Source organism: Telmatherina bonti, assembly GCF_933228915.1.
Source record: "Telmatherina bonti genome assembly, chromosome: 10".
Classification (NCBI taxonomy): Eukaryota; Metazoa; Chordata; class Actinopteri; order Atheriniformes; family Telmatherinidae; genus Telmatherina; species Telmatherina bonti.
The window spans coordinates 37,276,733-37,297,922 of NC_136628.1; the positions used below are offsets into that span (position 1 = coordinate 37,276,733).

Below are 21,190 nucleotides of genomic sequence, written 5' to 3' on the forward strand. Positions count from 1 at the left end.
CAACAACTACAGCAACAACTACCACTACTACTTCACCAACAACTCTGACAACTACTACTAAACCAACAACAGCCACTACAGCACCAACAACACAAGCAGCAACAACTGCAAGCAGTGCATGCCGTGTCCATATTGGCTTCCTCCACCTTCTGCTAGGATTACTTATCTTCATCTTTTAGTTCTCCACATGTGTGGCAGGGGCACGTCATCTGCTTCGGATTTTTCAGACTTTACTTTTACCTACTATTAGTAGTTCCACTTTAAATTTTGATTTCAGAAATGAAGGATTAATTTATGTAAAATGTTTGTCTATTTATTGGTATAACAATGTCAATATTTAAAAATTTAGCTTTGATGTAATAAAAATACCACTGTTCCTAATGTTATTATCAACTAAATATTTTAATTAATGTAAATAGTCAAATCAAGCTGCTTTCATCTGTGCATATTTCTGACTGGGTTTGAAATCAAATTTGTGGAATTAATGTTATGTGTCTTTCCATGGGAAATTTGAATACATATCTTTTCAATAACCACAAAATATTCAAAGTGCATGATATTTCTAATTAAGTATATAAATTACATCATTTTGCTCTCCTCAAAATGCTTATGGTTACCCTGGTAACACATTTCTTGCACACAAAAATACTTTCAGGGATTGATTAATTCTGTGACATCATGTTAGAAACATGCATTCATTTGTATGTAAATAAATGTTATTAATATATCAACCCAATAAAGATGTTAATCCAGAAAAGATGTATGTCGTGTTTGTCGTGTTACACATATGTTGAGCATCTAATGTGTGACACGTGATCTAACTGAACATGAAGTATGTTGTTGCATCTTGAAAACATCATATACAACCTACTTTACACTCCAAGGTTGACAGGTCTGCTTACTATACTATTTAAGAATTTGAATATGCTTCTTTACTCCTTTTAATCCCTTCTACCTTCAACCAAACAAGGTGTTTTGCTACAGAGCTGGTATTTTAAACACTGATAAAATATCATGACTGACACAAGCGCATCATAAAATCATTGGTTTTCACAAATTATGTGTTCTCAGTTGACATTCTATCCCACCTTATAGGCTGCTTAAAGTCTTCTCATGATTTATCAGGGTATCATCTCTCCTCTAGTCTCCTTCAGAGGCATTTTTAGGAAATAACACACCTTCATAATATTTAGCTGAAAATGATTTCAGGATCAAATGTAGAAACTGAGCTTTTTGGTGACGAGCGGCCACAAAGGCGCCCAATTCTTTTTCCAATTGTTGAGTTGCATCACTGAAAATGCCAAAGATGACAAAGTTTGGCAGATGGAACAACTGAATACATTTTTGAAGCAACAAAATGGTTCCTAAAGAGCTGAAAAGAGAAAAAGTTTGGAGAATTTAAATAAAAAGAAAAAACAACTTGAAAGTTGCTGTTCAGGCCAAAGGGTCAGGTGATCGCTGTCGACTCCCGAGCAAACCTGACCACAAAGGAATTTATAGTCAGGTTATATTTAAAAGTCCAATACCATACTAAATTCACTTTCTTAAAGTTTTCTCACAGTATGTTTCTCCACATCCCGTGTATGAAGCCCAAGTCTGAGATCTTTCCTCTGGGACCAGAAGAAGAGGAATAACCACTCCCCTGCTATCCCTGACCCGACTGCTGGTTGCTGTTGATGTAGGCCAGTGGTTCCCAAACATAATCAGATTTCATGTGGCTCATCCTGCAGCGTCTTCTAAATGGAAGACTGGAAAAGTCTCAGAATCCTCATAGTTAAGGAGGGTCATGTGGTTTCAGTGGATTTTGATCATACTAACAGCTGTAACAAGGCACCTAACTGGCCCAAATCAGCTTCTCTTAGAGATAAAGTCAAAAGACCAAACAGGAATAAATACTTAAGGATTTACAAGTTCATAACATTACAAACACACTCCAGAAACCAATTAATATCAGGGTTACATGAAGCAGAATCAACTTTATTCTGCCAGGGTTCAACAAACATCACAGATTATGTTTTATAATTTCAGCATTTTGATTGTAACACTGAAATTTGACAGATTTTTCTGTTTAAATCAAGCTGACAAGCAGGAGACGTTGGGAGTTACAAATGAAGGTCTGAGCAATGAACCTTTTAGTGAAGCAATCTGTTGTAAAGCCTTGTTGCTTCTGGAAGCTTTTCATGACAGAGAATCCAGAAGAAGGCACACAGGTTGAGGCAACCATTGCTGCCAATGAGGTTCTCAGACAAAGCACCAAGTCAGCTGATTATCTGGCAGAGAGCAGAGTTGAAGCTCTTATTTCATACAGCTGGTGAAGACATCGATAAAACATGTGTGGGTGGCTGAAACAGGGAACTTACATTCTGCCCAGGGGGGGACTGTGCTCCTGAAGTCCTGCAGGTGTTTGGAGTTGCAAAGCTGCAACTCACCTGACACACATCAGACTAAATTAGCAGATCTGAGCAGAGCTTAACGTCAAACTCTGCTCTAGTCTGTTGATTAGTCAATGATTTGTGTCAGGTGTCTGCAGCCCTTGAGTTGCCCACCCCCCATCTGCCCAGAATTGGAAGCCTGGTCACACCTCCTAAGGCAGGGGTGCTCAAGTCCAGTCTTGGAAACCTACTTTCCTCCAGCTTTTATCCAGAAGATAAACACATCAGATGTTGAAACTGAAATGTTTTGTCATTTCATGGAAAATCTGAGCTGATTGTGAATCTGAAGGCATCCAGGTGTTTATTTGCTCTGAACGTTGACACAGGAGGTCTCCTGGACTGCTAAGGACACAGAAAGTTGTGTATCATCTGCATAACTCTTATCATTAATGTAAAAGTAATATTTGACCCAAAGGGAACACATACAAGTTGAACAGAGGAGGTCCAATGACCGACCCCTGGGGGACTCCATAAGCCATGGTCACTTGCTCAGATTGATAGCATCAGATCATAACAAAGTAACTCTAAATAGGACCTGAACCAATTATTATGATACCTGATGTTCTGTAAGTGAGTGAGTAAAACTTTATTTTTATGGCAGCTTCCAAGATATAAAATCCCAGAGTGCTTTGCAAGAGTCAACAATATCAAAACAAATAAGAATTCATAAACAAGATGATTTAAAAAGACATGTTTTCAACTGACCTTTTAAAGCCACCAGAGTCCACTGAGCTCCCGTCCAAAGGAAGAGTTCCAGAGTCTGGGGGCCCACCAACAGGCCCTGGCCACCGGACCTTAGGGACTTACCAGGGAGTCATGGCTTGACAAGCCCTCTGAAGTAGGCTGGTGCCTGTCCATGAAGAGATCTCCAGGTCAGTAGAGGAGTCTGGAATTACACTTGGAATCAGATCGGAAGTGTATGCAGCTGCTTTATGGGCTCACATCAGCAAACTTTGGGGACTTTGTCAGAAGTCTGGCAGCGTTTTGTACAACCAGCGACCATTCTACAGAGCTGTTTCTAAGACTGGTGTTTAATGCAATAATCCAACTGTGATTAAATAAAATTATAAATGATGATTTCCATTTCAGGATGTGACATAGTAGAGCTAAACTTGGCAATATCACCAAGTACTTTTACATTGTGTTCATCTGTGACGTCCTTGTTGTGTTTAATGACACAAAGACAACAAAGGAAATCGTGTCAGTGGATATGAATCACCGGATTAACAATAATAACTATTTCCATATTGCAGTTGGACTGGTTTCCATTACCAACACCTGCTTTTGGTTAACTCTGGCCATCATTTATACTTGTCTCCTTTCTTTATAGCAGCTTTCTGACGCAACAAAGTGTTTATTTTAGTGTTTGGTTATTTGTCATCTTGTCAAGAAAGGTATTAGTTACATAACTTTACTGCAATGTCGCTTAAGGTTTCCTATATCATGGTATTTTGCATTTATGAGAGAGTTAATCTCAAAATCAAATTCTTCTTGTCGGCCATATTCCAAAACCAGGATTCACATGGTTTAATTGTGAAAGAGTGGTTCAGGAAACAGGACACATCAGTTTTTACTCATTGACTGTCCACCACAGAGTCCAGACCTGAACCCCATGGAGAATCTCTGGGATGTGCTGAAGGTCCAACTCCCTCATCATCAACAGAAGATCTTTAAATTCCTCTTCCTCTCTTTAGCCGCTTGAGTTTAAGTTATACAACTAAATACTGCCCCTGGTGATTCCCGGTGGTATTGCACTGTTTTCTGCATCAAGTGACAAAGAGCACTGATGTACACGGTAGCCCTCAGTTACTAACTTAGGAACTTTGGCGCTATATAGCCATTTTTTAAGACCCTTGTAGTGAGTTTGTTGAAAGAAAAAGCATCAATCAACATCTCTAGCAAGTTTTTTCTGGTAATATTGGAGACTTTTGGTGAGTAAAGTGAAAGAAAGTGTAGTTTACCAACCAGTTGAACAGTGGCCGCAATCACTGACAGTGTTCATGAATACTTGAACTGCAATCGCGACCTTAATTCTCCAAACTTCAGTGTGGCTGCCAACAGTCATGGCAGCATGTTTTATAAACCATCCTGAGACGCAGTGACGAGGATTTATCATTTTCCAAGTGTTTCTAACCTTTACTTTCTATTGTGAAAGCAGCAGCAGCTGTGTAGGATATCAACGTCACTCCACGTTATGCACAGCGCCCTCTACAGTAGTAGATGCAAAGCCCTGTCAGAATGACGAAGCCGAACGACGCCACCCTCCTGCACCGCTTGGATTTACCACTAGAAATTTAATTTTACAACCTTTTTTCTGGGCCAACACAAAAACAAAAAAGCAATGTCCAACACAAAGTAAGCAGTTATGATGTTTTTATTCTGTAGGTTCCAATAAATTTTTATAGTCGTTGGAGAAACTCACAAGCTGCCCAGCAACATACAACAAAGTTGAATTGAGCCCCTGTTTATTTATTTTTCTGAACTGGATGCACAACATCTACTTTTATACAAGTATAAAATCAAGTTAAAACTTGTTTTAAAATATCCGAGTGCATCATCGACATCTTTTCACATATGAACATATTTGTCTAAACTTTCAGACTTGAGGGTAAAAATTTGTCTGCTCGGCCTTGAAGTGTTCGTTTCTCATTTATCCTCTTCTTCATCTTCCTCTTCTTCTTCCTCATCCTCACCATCGCTGTCCTCTAACAGCCGTGACTGGAGCGCCAGCCGCTGAGCCACAGCAGTTACCATGGCCGCGCCCTTCCCGCTGCCATCCTCGGACACGAGGAAGGAGATGTCGCACTTTGGGGCAAGGAGGCGCACCGCCGCCTGGAGCTTGTGTCTGAAACTGGAAGAAAAAACAGCAGAGGAAAGGAGGTGTTGAGAAGTCCAGCTTATGTCTCCTCAACTCAACCTGAAGACAACATATTACCTTCTGTAAATATAACAATTAGGAGACAGATGAGGATGTTATTTCATTTCTCTTACTTGTAGTGTGGCGTTGTAGAAAACCCTGAGCAGAAAAGCAGTAATTCCTGACCATGGCATTCTATTATCTGACTGTGTGTAAATATACTGAGCTGTACGGGGTGCAGAGTGGAGAAAACCCTCAAAGTTGGAGAAGCCGTCTGGAGAATCATCGAGCTGAAGATTTGCCTCGTAATTTTTTTTTTCTTTTTAAATAAAAGTTTATTTGTCAGGGACCATGTGTAAAAACATTAAGGAAAGATGCTTTCCACCAGATTTTAGCCTTAGCTAGTATCCATCTGTGGTCCCTGGGCAGGCAAAGTCGTACAGTTTTAAAAGTATTTGAAAATATACAATAGCTGCACTTACATACAGTCAATTTACATTTCTCCACACACTATCATAAAAACGTTACCTTTCTCAATATCATTAAACATTACACTTCTCAAATTCCCAATATCGTAAACATGTTGTGGTTCCTGCTCTGACCTGTGCTGCAGTGGGTGTGCCTGTTTCCCTGGCAATCAAGTCCACACCAGGTTCTCATCGGGAAATCAGCAGCAGCAAGATAAAAGGCCAGCTCAGTTCACCAGTCATCGCCTGATTGTTGTTTCATCTGTGGTAACAGCTCTCGGCCATTGCAGCATTTCTGCTTAAGAATTTAAACTGCTTGTTTCACAACCGTCTGTTCTGTCACCAGTGCATGATTCTTGCCTGCCTGCCCGCCAACCTGCCTGCCTGCCCGTCAACCTGCCTGCCTGCCCGCCAACCTGCCTGCCTGGCCACCTACCATTCTGCCCAGGAGAACAATAAACCTGTCCTAGTATCCACATCCAATCTGCACTTGGGTCCTTGTTTGTCCTACACTACAACAAAACATTACGTTTCTCCAAATGATAGAGAGAAAAAAAATCATGCATACAGTCATATAACTTTGTGCTGACACTGCTGGTTTTCATTGAACACCTTTCTAAAACTAAAAGCCATCAAGACGTAGCGTCGCGTAAAGAACAAGGAAAAGTGACGTGCGCTGCTCCATAGTGAGGGAGTAAAGGCTAGTCTGCCAGTTGAATTCATAACCTTTCAATAAATGCTGAGTACGGATTAGATTGGAAGTTTTGACAACGGACACACTGCAGCAGACGTCACAGACGCTTCACTGCTCTCAAATTCTAGCCGCCATCATAATGATCCACCTAGGTATTAACTAGCACCGCTAGAACAGATTCTGTTTCTAAAAGCTTATTGATGGTTGGGAAACAACATGATGCACTAACTCCACCAGCTGGGATGGAGTGTCAACCAGCAATCACTGGTCAGTCACTGAGATATACTGGCAAACAAAGTAATTCCTTAGGAGAATCACTAGCATCCCAAGGCTAGCAACTAGCATTTATGGGCTAGCTATTAGCATCGCTGTCATGATCACGATCATCCAAAGGCTAGCTACTAGTATCAATAAACTTTCCTCTAGCATCTCTACGATAATCACTAGCATCCCAAGGCTAGCAACTAGCATTTATGGGCTAGCTACTAGCATCCCTGTCATGATCACAATCATCCAAAGGCTAGCTACTATCAATAAGCTTTCCTTTAGCATCTCTACGATAATCACTAGCAACCCAAAGCTTGCTACTCGTTAAGTATCATGGCTAATTACTGCATTCCTTACAATCTGTTTTTATTTTAACAATTCATGTTCCTCTGTTAACACATCTCCAACATGAAGTTTAGCTTTCCTAAGCTACTGCAAAGCATCCTTATGATTAGCTTCAGAGGTCAAAATTAGCATCCATATCCTGGCTTAGAACATTCTTAGGCCAGAAAGCTGTTTAGAATCAATGATACTGTTTCTTCTGGAACAATAAGAACATTTTTAAACTTTATTTTGATTTAATGTGTTGAACTTTAGAATTTAAGTTGCTGCTTACTAGCATTGCTAATGTAGCAACTAGCAGTACCCGATGTGCAGCCACTCACCTATTCTTTATTGAAAAAGTAAAGCAATACATAACTTTTCTTTTTAAACAGTTTTTTAAGTTAACTGAAGTGTGAAAGTGTTCTTACAGGACTGAATATCAACACTAGAGAATCTTATTAAAGCTCATTCGACAGACCAAGCTGATCGCTAGGTGATGAAGGTGTTAGCACTTCCCTTTTCCACTATTTATCTTATAATTATGAGCCGTTTCATCAGTACACTGCGGTTTTATGGAATTTTTCCTTCATCAAGAAGCTTTTTTCACACAATAAATTATTTTCTTGACATTTCAATGTAATATTTATGTCAGTTTTTAGAGTTTCCCTGGTGTTTATGTTGCCTCTTACTTGGGGTGCTTTCTGTATACAGTCCCATCCACCCCCACCGTGGTCTTCAGATGGTCCAGCCCACCGTTGACACGGATACGGTTGGCAATGGTTGCCAGGGCAGCAGCGCAGAGGTTGGCAGAACGAGTAGAGATAGTATCACAGACCAAATGCACCACGTGTGCATCAGCTAAATCCCAATTCAGCCCCAGCTCAGTCAAAATCTTCTTGGCGTTTTCCAGACCATTGTCTTTCCTGAGACGTACACAGAAAATCAAAGATGACACATTAATGGAACAAAATGAGCTCCCAGATAAAGAAGACAAGGCAACTTACTCCTCAATCGCAGACATCAACTTTGTCTCAAATGTTCCTGGAGTGCGCAGCGCCTCAGATGCTTCTCCTTTAAACAGCAGCTTTTCCTCCGTCAGCTTCACCAGCACCAGACGAACGATTTCCCCCAAATACATGCCGCTGATCATCTTCTCAAAGCTACAAGATGTCACACATGATTGACACTAAATATACTCATGTTTACATAAAAACGCTGGGAAAATGTCAGTTTTACTGGACTGCAGAGCTGCATTTGACACAGACTAACACAGTTTAATACTCAAATGATCAGAGAGTGAGGTGGGCCTCTACAACCCAGTACTAAACTGGTGAAATACATACTTGGAGAACAGGAAGTACTTTATATAAAGGGCTTTTTTACATCTAAGCAGACTAGAATTACTGGTGGAGACCCCAAGGCTCCATCCTGGGGCCTCTTCTGTTTTACATCGACATGCTCCCACTGGCACCGGTCATACAACACATACAGTACAGACCTGCTGCTGACTTTACGTCTGGAACACAAGTCGTCAAATCATCACCTACGTGTGGACACCAGGGTTGATGGACGTCTTGTCCACCACCACGTCAAACTCTGTAAGGATGTCTTTGAGGGAGCCGTCGTCTCCGAAGCCGCCCCACTCTGTGTTGATGCACATCCGTCCGTCCTCGCCCTCCACGCGCTTCACGTTCTTCATCTCCTCCATGTAGCAGGCATTGGTTCCTGTTCCTGCAAAGGACATGAAACTTATCATTTTTTATTTCTTCAAACGTCTTGTGTGACCTTGTTTTTGGACCTTATTGGCCATTTTACATGAGTTTATGCTCATTTTTTTTGTCTTTTTGTTGTGTTTGCATGAGGAATATTTTTATAAAAAAGCAAACAAATAAGATAATTTATTACATATTACATCAGTCATAAAGTAATATTTAGTTGAACAATCCTTTAAAGTTTCCGCTCCAATCAGGTGTTTTCTGTTCCTCTCAGTCAGACTTCTGCACCTGTTGACAGGTATTTTGTCCCACTGTTCAACAGAAAAGTCCCTAATTTGTCCAGGACACATTTGTTTGTTTTATTTCTTTTTTCAACTCAGTTAAATGAAAAAACAGTGTCTTATATTACTAAATTATATTTTTGCAAATGTTTAGTTATTGTTCCTTTTTTGATTCTCCAGTTATTTGAGTGACTGTTGTAAATTCAGCCTTTTCTTTAATGAAAGGGGATGAAGACATATGAGCACAACTGTAAAGTAATTTGTGCAGTCAGCTTACCGATGATCATGCCGATCTCACAGCTCCGGTCCTTGTAGCCGCAGCTCATCATCGTACCCACCGTGTCATTCACCATGGCAACCGAGCCGATATCGTAGTCCTGCAAGTAAAACCACGTGAACCTGCCTACATAAACAAATCAGGATGAATAAAAGGTCAGATATGTGTAAGTTCTGGACGTACCCCTCTCCTGTGGATCGCCTCCTTCAGTAACCTCACGACGTCCTCTCCCTCCACTCCGGAGCAGTTGAAGCCTTTAGTCCAACGAATCAGGATGCTCTGCTCAGAAAACACACAAAACATCGTAAACAAGGCGCACAGCTACATGTTCCTTCTGGTTCTTTAACCATCTGCGTGTTCTCTGTGTGTGTGTGTGAGAAACCTTGTCGATTTCTTTCTGTTCGCAGGGGAAGGAGAAGGTGAAGCCCAGAGGAAGAGTTTGTCCTTTCAGGTTCTCCGAGTCGAGGAATTCACTCAGACAGGCAGCGATGTGGTCGAACAGCTGGACAGACAGACAGATTTCACTTTAGAGCCACCCGACCCTGAAGGTCTTTAGAGACGCAACGAAAGGTGAAACCTGTTGATTCTAAATTCATTTCAACCTTTACTTGACAGACACAAATATAAAAACATAAAGAAAAATTAATGAATTCAAAAATTATTGCAGAAAACAGCCTGAATTTCTCTACATTTGCCAGTATTCTGCTCTGTCGATGCTGAAACACCAAAGTTCTTCTCAGTCTGTCACTGAGAAATATCTGCTTCTGAATCTCTGATGGAGTTTAGCACAAAGTGGTGAGGCAACACGCAATCCTGCTTTAGAGACACAAAGGATTGACTGGATGCTCGTTTTATACCCAACCGTGGCACTTTCACCAGTTCATCTGCAGACAGGAGAATCTTCCAGAACAATGGAACTCCAGAGACTTTTCTGTCCTTTTCTCTTCTTTCAACAAACTTTGAGACAAATTCTACATTTGTTAATATTCTATAAAAACAACATAGTTTGGTGAAGAAAGTTGAAATCATGAAAATAAATCTGGAAACGACAGATTTACTTCCAGCTTGTCTAAGCTTGAAGTCTGACAAAGTAAAAGAGACGAGTCGTGGAGGAATCAGATCCCAACTCAGATGAAACGTTTACATTCATTCAGACCGCTTGAGCGCAGCATGTCACCTGTTCTCCAGTTCCCAGCATGATTTCCTGCGGGATGGCGCAGATCTGACTGTCCATCTTCAGCAGTCTCTGCTCCTCTTCCACCACACGGACATGAAGGACTCGGAAGTTCGTCCCACCCAGATCCAATGCCAGGAAGTCGCCTTTTTCTGGCAGGAAGAGCAACATGATGATTATATATCCAGCAGCTGACCAGTCAGAGCAGACTGGGCTTACTGGGGGAGGGGAGGGGGGGGGGGGGGGGGGGGGGGGGGCGCATGCAGAAGGTACAGGAGGTGCCGCAGTTCTGCACAGCATATGAAAATATGCTGGTCTATTTGACAAAAGAGCATAAAATCTTGTTATTGATGCTGAATCAGCTGAGCGTTCAACAGACCAAACCTGATTGTTTCACTACAAGCGGTTTTAACTTTGAAACAATCTGCAGAAAGTCGGCTGATATAATAACTTTAGACACCTTTAGATCTCTCTGATGTGGTTCTGATCTCTTACCGGTCCCATTAGGTGTTGCCCTGACGAAGGTGGGCAGCATCTTGACAGACGCACTGTGATGTGTGTGTTTCCCCAGACCCCGGTTAAAATCCTTCCTCAGCTGGTCAGAAACTTTATGCAGCTTCTCCAGAGAGAGCTGGAAAGGCTGCAGGTACTGCTTCACCTGCAGAACGAAGAGCCACAGCATGGAAACCAACAGATTCACACATGAACACATGCTGCAGCTGCAGATGAGCAGGTTCACAGTTTGACCAGAAGATGGCAGCATTTCTTCTCCTCCCCACGGCAGATTTCTCCTCATTCGCTCCAGATTTTACCTCGTCTTTTCCAGCACTGAAGCAGCAGGATGATGGTCTGGATGCTCTTCTGCTGAGTACATTTGTTTTGCCAAGTGGAGTTTTATAAATATAATGATCCCCTTCATATTCTGGCTTCTTATTTTACTTGTTTATGTTGAATAAATGTTTGTGTTGCAGAGTTTGTGTCGTACTGCTGGATCTGACCAGAGAGGATAGGAACAGGATAGAAAGAGAACAGAAAGGAAAAGTAGACAGAGAAACTGTACCTGAACTAAAACCCAACATAAACCAAAACCTGAATCCTGATTTTGGTCCTCTGAGCTTTTCTGTCGCACGACCCGCGAGTCAACATGTCGATCAAAAACTCTGAAATCTCAGCGTCGTCTGGATGGATTAGCATGAAACACGGCAAGTTTATGACTCCAGATGGGTTTTGTCTTTTGTATCTGAACAACATTTTCCTGAAAAGTGGTACAAATGTTGGTTCTTGGTTGTAGAGGAAGCAATAGCACGTTAGCTTGCTATCGCTAACAGAATGCATGTTAGCATTTCTTTATTTATTAATAAAGATAATTTGTTTTATTTACTATTTTAACTATCAACCAAGGAGATAGTCCTGCAGACGTTGTGAAACCAACCCCCCCCCCCCCCACACACACACACACACACACATAATGAGTATGAATGCACAAAAAAAAAACTGAATAAAATAACATGAATAACACTAAAATGTGTAATAATAAACTAAAAATATTATTAAATGAATTTAAATTGGTTCTGGGTTACAGAGGAAGCAATAGCATGCTAGCATGCTAAACAGAATGCATGTTAGCATTGTTAGCATGACTAGCTCATTCAGATGATGCGTACTTTACTGAGCGTGTCTGCAGGGACGCCGTCCAGCTGCGGCGTCGCAGTATCGCCATTCCGTCTGGCCTTCTTGGACATCTGGACGTCCTGCTCGCTGTTTGTCTCAGGGTTGCTCGTCTGGAGACGGAAATACTCAGTTTAGTAAAGGTTAAAGGTGAAGTTGTCTTCCTCTGCCATTAGCTGGTTGTGGCTGTTAGCCGCACATGCTAACATGGCTAACATGATTTTTTTTTTTTTTTTTTTATAGAGTAAATATGTTTGGTTTTTATTTTTTCCTAGGGGGGGACCAACATAAAGCGGGTTTTCGGCTTTTGCTCAAAGACGACATTTAAAACCTTCCTTAAAGTCTTTCTGCGTTTTATTTCAGTCTTGCAGATTTCAGCAAGACAAAGCTGAGCCACACCTGCACTTACCGTCAGTAAAAGAAGAAGAGATAAAATGCTTGTTTAGACGTGTAAAATGAATCCAAACCTTCATGTTTAACTAGAAAAACTCCTCATTTGCATAAACACATCAGTGAGACGACAGACACTCAGAAAAACCTCCAGGTTTTGTATTTGAGGACATAACAGCTAATAAACACGTTAAAGTGTGTCTGCTAGTCATGTGTCTGGACGACGTTACAGAAACACACTAACAACGTACATTCCTCCATGCTGGATGGACTCCGTGCCAACAAACAGCTGTGAGGTGTAAACCAGCTGCTGGAGGCAGCGTGGACTTCCACCCGCAGCCTGTCTCACCCAGGTTTCCTGGAAAAACCTCTAAAAAACTTTCCTTCAAGTCTTCCTGCCTTTTATTTCACATGTAAACCATGAAGAAGTCGCACCGAGTCGCTTCCAGCAGGATCTTCGACAGGTTTGAACCCTTCGAAGGCTTTCCACACCGAATACGAAGATTTCTCCCGATAATTCCCACGCTGATGTTTTCATGGTTCCAACGTCAACGGCAACGATTACATCAGTTGATTTTAACTTTCTTTTACATCAGGCATTCGACCAATCAGAGTCCGTCAGACTTTGCATCACCATGGCAACCATGGCCGAGCCGAGCTGCTGAAACAGATCCTCAAACTATCCCACAGACGTCCTGAAGTCTCCAGGTTTCTTCATATTTTCAAAATAAAATTAAACTGATGAATTAAACTATGTTGTTTATGTTTGACAACGGCTGAAATGAAATATCGCCTCATATTCTCATTTTAAAGTTCATCATTTTGATGCCATAAAAAGTTTTAGCTTCTTATTTGTGAAAATTCTCCCAAAAATCTGCAGAAAACTAAAAGTGTAAATCATCTAAAAACACTCTGAACACTGTGTCAATCATCCCTCCCCACGTTCTCAGCTCCGCCTCTCAGCGCCGCCTCTCAGCTCCACCTGTTTTTTATTTTCCCAGAACCCTACAGGTGACATCATTAGGCTCCGCCCACTTCTATACTCAGTAATGGTGACAGTAAAACAATGACTTTGCATAGAAACTGAGAGGAGATGAGTGAACTGAAATCTGTTCACACTGAGCAGCATTATGGCGTTAAATTGATGATGAAGACGAGGAAGAGAAACTTCAGGAGGAAAACGTGTGAATCGTTGCGTTAGAATGAAGGAAACCTGCAGATATTTAACACGGTTAAAGTGATGCGTTACGTTGCAGCAGGAAGGAAATCATTTCATCCCAACATGACCAGAAACAGGATTAACGCCTCTAAACGCTGACGAACATGAAAGCTGCTTCTCCAGGAGGATCTCTCTGTGAACTGGTCTGGAAGGGAAATGTTTCAGATGTTCAGGAAGACTCGTGGCTCGCATGGCGAAGTTACGACCGTCTGGAGACGCCGCCAGCCGTTCCCGCCTCTCTTCCTGTTTTCAGCGCTTCCCTTAAAGCCGGAAAACTCGGCAGAGTTTCAGAAAGTCTGCAGGACTGAACTGACCTCCGGCCTCCAGCATGCAGACCTCCCCATGCTGCAGAGGGAAACCTTTTCCCTCCCCACCTCCGTCTTCATTCACATCCTGCAGTTTTCCTCCGTTCTGCTCGACGTGACAGAAACAGAAAGGTTCCATGAAAGCAGCAGAGATGCTGGAGGATCTGACTGCTTTATCCCAGCTCCGAGCTGCTGACACCTGAACACAACATTACACCTGGCGGGTTACGTCAACGTGTGAACTGGAAGAAGTCAGACTGAAGCAGCTTCTCTCCCCCAGGCTGATACGGTGGCCCTGAAGTCCAAACCAAACCAAAGAATAAAAACCAGTCTACGTTCAGAGGAAGGGACCAGAGGACACATCGCCGATCAGCTGGAGGTTGATCTAGAGGTGCTTCTCACTTCATGGTCCCCGTAGATCTGGTTCTAGAGCTGATCAGGGCCAGGATAGTCCCAATGCAGGATTATCAGGTCAGGATGCAGGAAGTTTGTCTCAAACCGAGAAGAAATGCTGCAACAGCAGGTTCAATAAAAACTGAGGAGAGAAGGAAAGGAAAACGAAGCGAGGGAGGAGCTGAAAATGAAGAGCAGGTACGCTAACCAGCAAAGAGGGAACCGGTGGGTGGGAGGGAACCGACACGAGTCCACCAGGAGGGAAAACACGTCCGAGAACTGAAAGCAGAAGAACAGACTGCAAGAAGCCAGCCGAGATACAGAACTAAAGACCACATCTGGTCCTGATCTAGCTTTAAACTGACCCTGATCTGGTCCTGTTCTGGTCCTGATCTGTGCTTAAGTTGGGCCTGCATCTGGCCCTGACTTGGCCCCCATCTTGGCCTGACCTGGCCCTGATCTGTAGCCAATCTAGTCCTGTTCTGGCCTTGATCTGGGCCTGATCTGGCGAGACACCACATGGACTGAGGGCGTTCCAGTCCGGTCCACCAGATCGAAGCCTTTAAAGATGGAAGCCAACAAAGAGCCAAACCAAGCGGGACCGTCCACATTCACCCTCCAGACCAGCAGATCTGGATCAGAAACAGGTTTACTGATCTGACCTCTGATCAGATGAACGTTGCTTTGGTCCAAACTGAGAAAAACTTTACTCTTTATTTTTTCTGTCTCATATCTGATCCTTTGTTCCTCCTGAAGCATGAGATCCGCCTGAACCCGTCCCCGTGCAGAAGTCGGATCTGCGGCGAGGCGGAAAGCTGAGAGGACAACATGGCCGCTGGTTCACCTGGCAGCGTTTTTCTCTTTTTACTGGAAACGTCTGAAACGCTTCCTTCAAGCCTCAACAGCGAAATGCTGCAACAGCTTCTGATGACAGGACTGTAAATCCCACGGAGGGCGGATAAGAACGGGAAAACCGACCACGGCGGCGTAGTGGTCAGGACCAGCAGGCAGGTCGCTGGTTCGAACCCCGGCTGGTGGTGGGGGGGGGCAGTAGTTTACCCAACAACGTGCATGTTCTGTTCATGTCAGGTGCAAGTGGCTCAGGATGGCGGCGTCGGGCTGTGAGTGGAGAAGCAGATTCCTGGTTGTGTAATCTGGGTGTGGACATGAAGCTGCAGGTAACAGACGTTTCACAGCTCCAGGACAGGATCAGATCCTGGAGGGAACACAGCAGGCCTTGCTTTGTCTCAGCTCGGTAACTTTCCAGAGGCGTGTTTCATCGTGTCTCACTTCTTTCCTGACTCTTCGTCTTCGTTTGATTGGCTGGTTGAGTGTCTCTGCATGTTGGCTTCATTCCTCCGTCATGACTGTTCAGGTTATTGAGACACACAAAGAGACGATTCACCGTGAGACGGAGAAAAGAAACTGTTCAGCATGACGTCACCGATGGAAACACACTCCTGCAGGAGGGATGAGATTCACGCTAAACGCTGAAACTGATAAAAGACGTTTCAGCAGCTGGAGGGTCGGAGCTGCACAAGCTTGCAGAATATTAGAGGTCAGAAGTCTTTTCATATCCACCCGAAATGCAGAAAAAATACATTTCCATCCACTTTTCTCAGTTATTCATTAATCTATTTATTTATAAAAATAGATTCTTTTATCTAGAATTTTAACTGTGAACCAAGGAGAAGTTTATCTCTGACAAGCTTTAAAAGGCCTCTGACCCCCCCCCCCCCCCATGATGAGTATGAATACACAAAATAAAACTGAAAAATTAACATTAATAAAACTACAATATGAAATAATAAACTAAAAATATTATTACATTAATTTAAAAAATAAAATAAAATACATATTTAAATAAAATTTGGGTAAGTAAAAATAAAGTTTTTAAACAACACCTGAAAGTGTGTGTGTATGTGTGTGTGTGTGTTTTATTTACTAATGTAACAGATGTGTGTCCTGGTTGCTCCCCATAAGAGCCGGTTTAGCGCTCTGCTCTGGATGAATCATCATTAAATTGGACTAAAATAAACCAAAACCTGACTTTGGTCCTCTGAGCTTTTCTGTCGCACCACCAGCAAGTCAACATGTCGATCAGAAACTCTGAAATATCAGCGTTGTCCGGATGGATTAGCATGAAACACAAAACGTTTATGACTCCAGATGTGTTTTGTCTTTTGTATCTGAACAACATTTTCCTGAAAAACTGGTAAAAATGTTTGTTCTTGGTTGTAGAGGAAGCAATTGCATGCTAACATGCTAACATGCTAAACAGAATGCATGTTAGCATTGTTAGCAGGTCTAGCTCATTCAGATGATGCGTGCCCAGGGCCGGATTAAAAGGGCACAGGGCCCAGAGTGTTCCAGGGGCCCCCTTCCTCACTGCAACATTGTGAAAATTGTGAGTGAAATATTTTTAACATCTCTCATCCATTTGTCCCATTAGCAACACACTAGACCCGGGGTGCTCATACTTTTTCAGCCTGCGCACTACTAATGAAATGACCAGTCAAAATGATCCATATATTTATTCAGAAATATATTGAGGATTTTTACAACTTATGTTGATATATGTTGCATAACCACACATGCTGCACAACAAAACATAACTATATACAACTATATACATTTTTTTACATTACCCGAGTTCACTGATGATTTTCACTGAATCGAAAGGCGAAAAATTGGAGGCAGCTAACTGGCTAGCTTGTTAGCTTTGCTGCACCTAGAGCCGTTGTTTAAGCATGCACAGTGACCGCCAGTGACCTAAAGCTTGTTACATACGGATGTGTTTGAAGACATTTCTTGACACGTCCGACTGGCAGAACTTTTCTTGCGGGGCTCCGAGAAGTATCGTGCGATTGGTCGGACATTTGAGGTGGCCGTCGTTAACACGGAAAAGCGTGAAGCGGACAGTTGCTACCTCCGCGTTTTTTCAGTTTCAGGTAAAACGGATTGTTTTGATAAGACTGGATCAAATCCTTTTGTCATGCAATCGTCCAGTAGTACCCTGGCGATTGACCGGTCGATTGCGATCGACGTTTTGAGCACCCCTGCTCTAGACACTGTGGTGTAACCATCTGGCTTTTATATACATTTTGTTTCATGTCCAAACTGCTGGTGTTTTCCCCCAATGGGCCCCAATGGGCACCCATAATGCCCATTGGATAATCCGGCCTTGTGCGTACCTTACTGAGCGTGTCTGCAGGGACGCCGTCCAGCTGCGCCGTCGCAGCATCGCCGTTCCGTCTGGCCTTCTTGGACATCTGGACGTCCTGCTCGCTGTTTGTCTCAGTGTTGCTCGTCTGGAGACAGAAATACTCAGTTTAGTAAAGGTTAAAGGTGAAGTTGTCTTCCTCTGCCATTAGCTGGTAGCCGCTGTTAGCCACACATGCTAACAAGGCTAACATGAAATCTCTAATGATATTGTGATGATGAATGTGTTTATAGCTACCAGAAGTCAGACTGTAAACCTTCCCGTGTCGTATGTTGGCGTCTACATGTTTACATGTGTCCTTTGACATCATCACATAATAACGTTCACTCATTCGTCAATCTTGGTCTGTATATAAAATATGTTTCCAGCATGTAATGTCACAAAATCTACCAGAAGCACGACATTCATGGGTTTCACTGACGTCATGATTTTCCTGCAGTCGCCATCTTTAGCACCTATAGCGCCATCAACTGTTAAAGTGAAAACTGGAAATCGCACATTGCGAAAAAAGGCTCTATTTAAAATTTTAAAGAAAAACAGTAATTAGGGTTTCATATATGATCTGAAGTGCTGAATTCTCTGAAATCTGCCCAACATTTGCTAAATTAGTCTGTTGCTAACTTCTATGGTTATTTTATTTACAATCCATCTCACTACACCAGTGAATCCCTTCAGGAAGACAAATATACCGTCACTGACCACCACTTCATGTGAAACTTCTTCACCTGGTGGACAAAAGTCTTTTCGTAATCACAGAAAGGTACGTTGTGTCCCAGACAGCAGCTGACTCCGGACCAGATCCGTTTTCAGACGTTTTTCACTACTTTACTAGTTTCATTCTTTATTTTTCTAGCTTAATGTTTGTTTACAAATCTGTTTACTGTGTGAAAAAACTGCTACAAAAAGTAACGGAGAGGCTTTTGTTTATTTATTTTTAAACGTTTGATTATAATTTCTGTCAAGTTCAGGACCTGCCATGAACCCAGAGGGTAGGTGGTGGAAGTTTTTTAAGATGACTTTCTCCCTGTATCGTACAGAATATGGTGTCTACAGGAAAGACGGGTAAAGAAAAGTTTCTCGAGTTTCTCTGTACTATAGATAGATAGATAGATAGGTAGATAGATAGATAGATAGATAGATAGATAGATAGATAGATAGATAGATAGATAGATAGATAGATAGATAGATAGATAGATAGATAGATAGATAGATAGATAGATAGATAGATTAAAAAGTCTGAGAAGTAATTCAGCGTCTCCTTCAGGGAAAGTCTTGCAGATTTCAGCAAGACAAAGCTGAGCCACACCTGCACTTACCGTCAGTAAAAGAAGAAGAGATAAAATGCTTGTTTAGACGTGTAAAATGAATCCAAACCTTCATGTTTAACTAGAAAAACTCCTCATTTGCATAAACACATCAGTGAGACGACAGACACTCAGAAAAACCTCCAGGTTTTGTATTTGAGGACATAACAGCTAATAAACACGTTAAAGTGTGTCTGCTAGTCATGTGTCTGGACGACGTTACAGAAACACACTAACAACGTACATTCCTCCATGCTGGATGGACTCCGTGCCAACAAACAGCTGTGAGGTGTAAACCAGCTGCTGGAGGCAGCGTGGACTTCCACCCGCAGCCTGTCTCACCCAGGTTTCCTGGAAAAACCTCTAAAAAACTTTCCTTCAAGTCTTCCTGCCTTTTATTTCACATGTAAACCATGAAGAAGTCGCACCGAGTCGCTTCCAGCAGGATCTTTGATCCGAGCCAGCAGCAAGAAGCTGAATCAGATCCTCAAACTGTCCCACAGACATCCTGAAGTCTCCAGATTTATTCCTGTTTTCTAAATAAAATAAAACTGAGAATAAAAAGAGGGAAAATGTCCAATGAATTCAACTATGTTTTAAAAGTATTTAATAATCTGTCTTCTCTTTTTCTTCTTATCGAATTCTTTCTAAAGTTTATCGTTTTGGTGCCATAAAAGTTGTAGAATTTCTATTAAATTAATTTCTATGATTAAACTACGTTGTTGTTTATGTTTGACAACGGCTGAAATGAAATATTGCCTCATATTCTCATTTTGGTGCAATAAAAAGTTTTAGGATTTCTTTCAGCTTCTTATTTGTGAAAATCTCCCAAAAATCTGCAGAAAACTAAAAGTGTAAATCATCTAAAAGCACTTTAACAGTTTCATCTTGTTACACTGAATATACAATCCAGCTCAGCCACAGTAATAATAATAATAATAATAATAATAATAATAATAATAATAATAATAAAGTGCGGCAGAGGAAACTAATAAGTCTGATTTAATGTCTATAACTCAGTTTTCAGGAGAGTTTTCCAGACAGAAGAAGAAAAGTGCAGCTCTGCTCAGAGAAATGCTGAAATCTCCTGCAGACGTTGTGAAACCAGTGACGCCCTGCAGATGACTGCAGCCTCTTTCATCATGTTCAGTCTGTCAGCTGATGCTGGTTTTACTGGACACCAGTCTGAGACCATCCTCCATCCGTAAACTCTGAGTGTAACTCCTCCACGTGGAGGCTGGAGCTCTCTCCCCACGTCAGAAACTCAACATGAAACTTCAGCTCACTTGTGTCTTGTGACATTCCTTCAGCTCGATCCTGCAAACAGGTTTATCCTCATTCTCATCTGGAACTGCAGCATTTCACACAACACCCCCCCCCCATTGTGTCCAGCTCTGCCTAAACAACAACACAAGTCCAGACCAAGAGTCAGGAAAAGTTCAAATGTCCCTTTTCTGTGTTAGATCTGCAGCTACGGGGCAGCTGCCAGTCTGTCTACTGGTTTTAGGAGACTGTTACAAACCAGAACATCATGACAAAGCAAACATGTGATCTCCATGCGAAAGCAGAGCTGAGCTGAAGCAGACTCACCTCCTGCGTCCTGCGCTGCGCCTCAAACTGACGGGAAGCCACTTCCTCACTGAAGCAACAGCACGGAGATGTGACGGTGCGCGCGAGGGACGGCGGTGTCGCAACAGGAGGAGGGAGGCGCGCGTCATGCCTTGGGGGGGAAGAAGAACACATGAAAAGACAAGGAGGACCGCTGTGGTGCGTTCACGGCGGCTGCAGGTGACTGCGCGCATTTACGCACGGATCAGGCGCAACATGTGGCTGAGCAGCAGAACAGATTCTGCTTCCTCCTCTCCACCAGCTCAGCGACTGGAAGCTGTTACAGGTTTTACTGTTTCTAATAAATTACCTCTAAATGACATTTATATATCTAAACGCGCTTCTGTTTCATCCTAAAAGTTTCCAATTGTTTTCCTGGAAAAGGTTTTTTGTTTTTATTCTGAATGAAATACGCGTCAAGATGAATTTCTTTCCCCTGGAAGAAACAGATAATTCACGTGATCAGCGGGGTGGATGAATGGATGGATGGATGAGTGGATGGTTGGATGGATGGATGGATGCAAGGATGGATGGATGGGTGGATGGATGGATGGATGAGTGGATGGATGGGTGGAAGGATGAGTGGATGGTT

At 42.4% G+C, this 21,190-nt stretch overlaps 1 protein-coding gene across 1 annotated transcript; it reads right to left on the bottom strand.

Moving 5' to 3' along the window:
* Window positions 1-5,062: 5,062 nt before the first annotated feature.
* LOC306761348 (hexokinase-4-like) lies at window positions 5,063-20,816 on the bottom strand (the record flags this gene model as incomplete). Its single annotated transcript, XM_079247473.1, has 13 exons — window positions 5,063-5,283; window positions 7,731-7,964; window positions 8,046-8,201; window positions 8,589-8,772; window positions 9,315-9,414; window positions 9,498-9,593; window positions 9,697-9,816; window positions 10,492-10,640; window positions 10,984-11,146; window positions 12,153-12,269; window positions 17,658-17,774; window positions 20,581-20,710; window positions 20,797-20,816. 13 exons carry the CDS (start codon window positions 20,814-20,816, stop codon window positions 5,079-5,081), a joined length of 1,791 nt encoding a protein of 596 aa, XP_079103599.1. The 3' UTR covers window positions 5,063-5,078.
* Window positions 20,817-21,190: the final 374 nt, after the last annotated feature.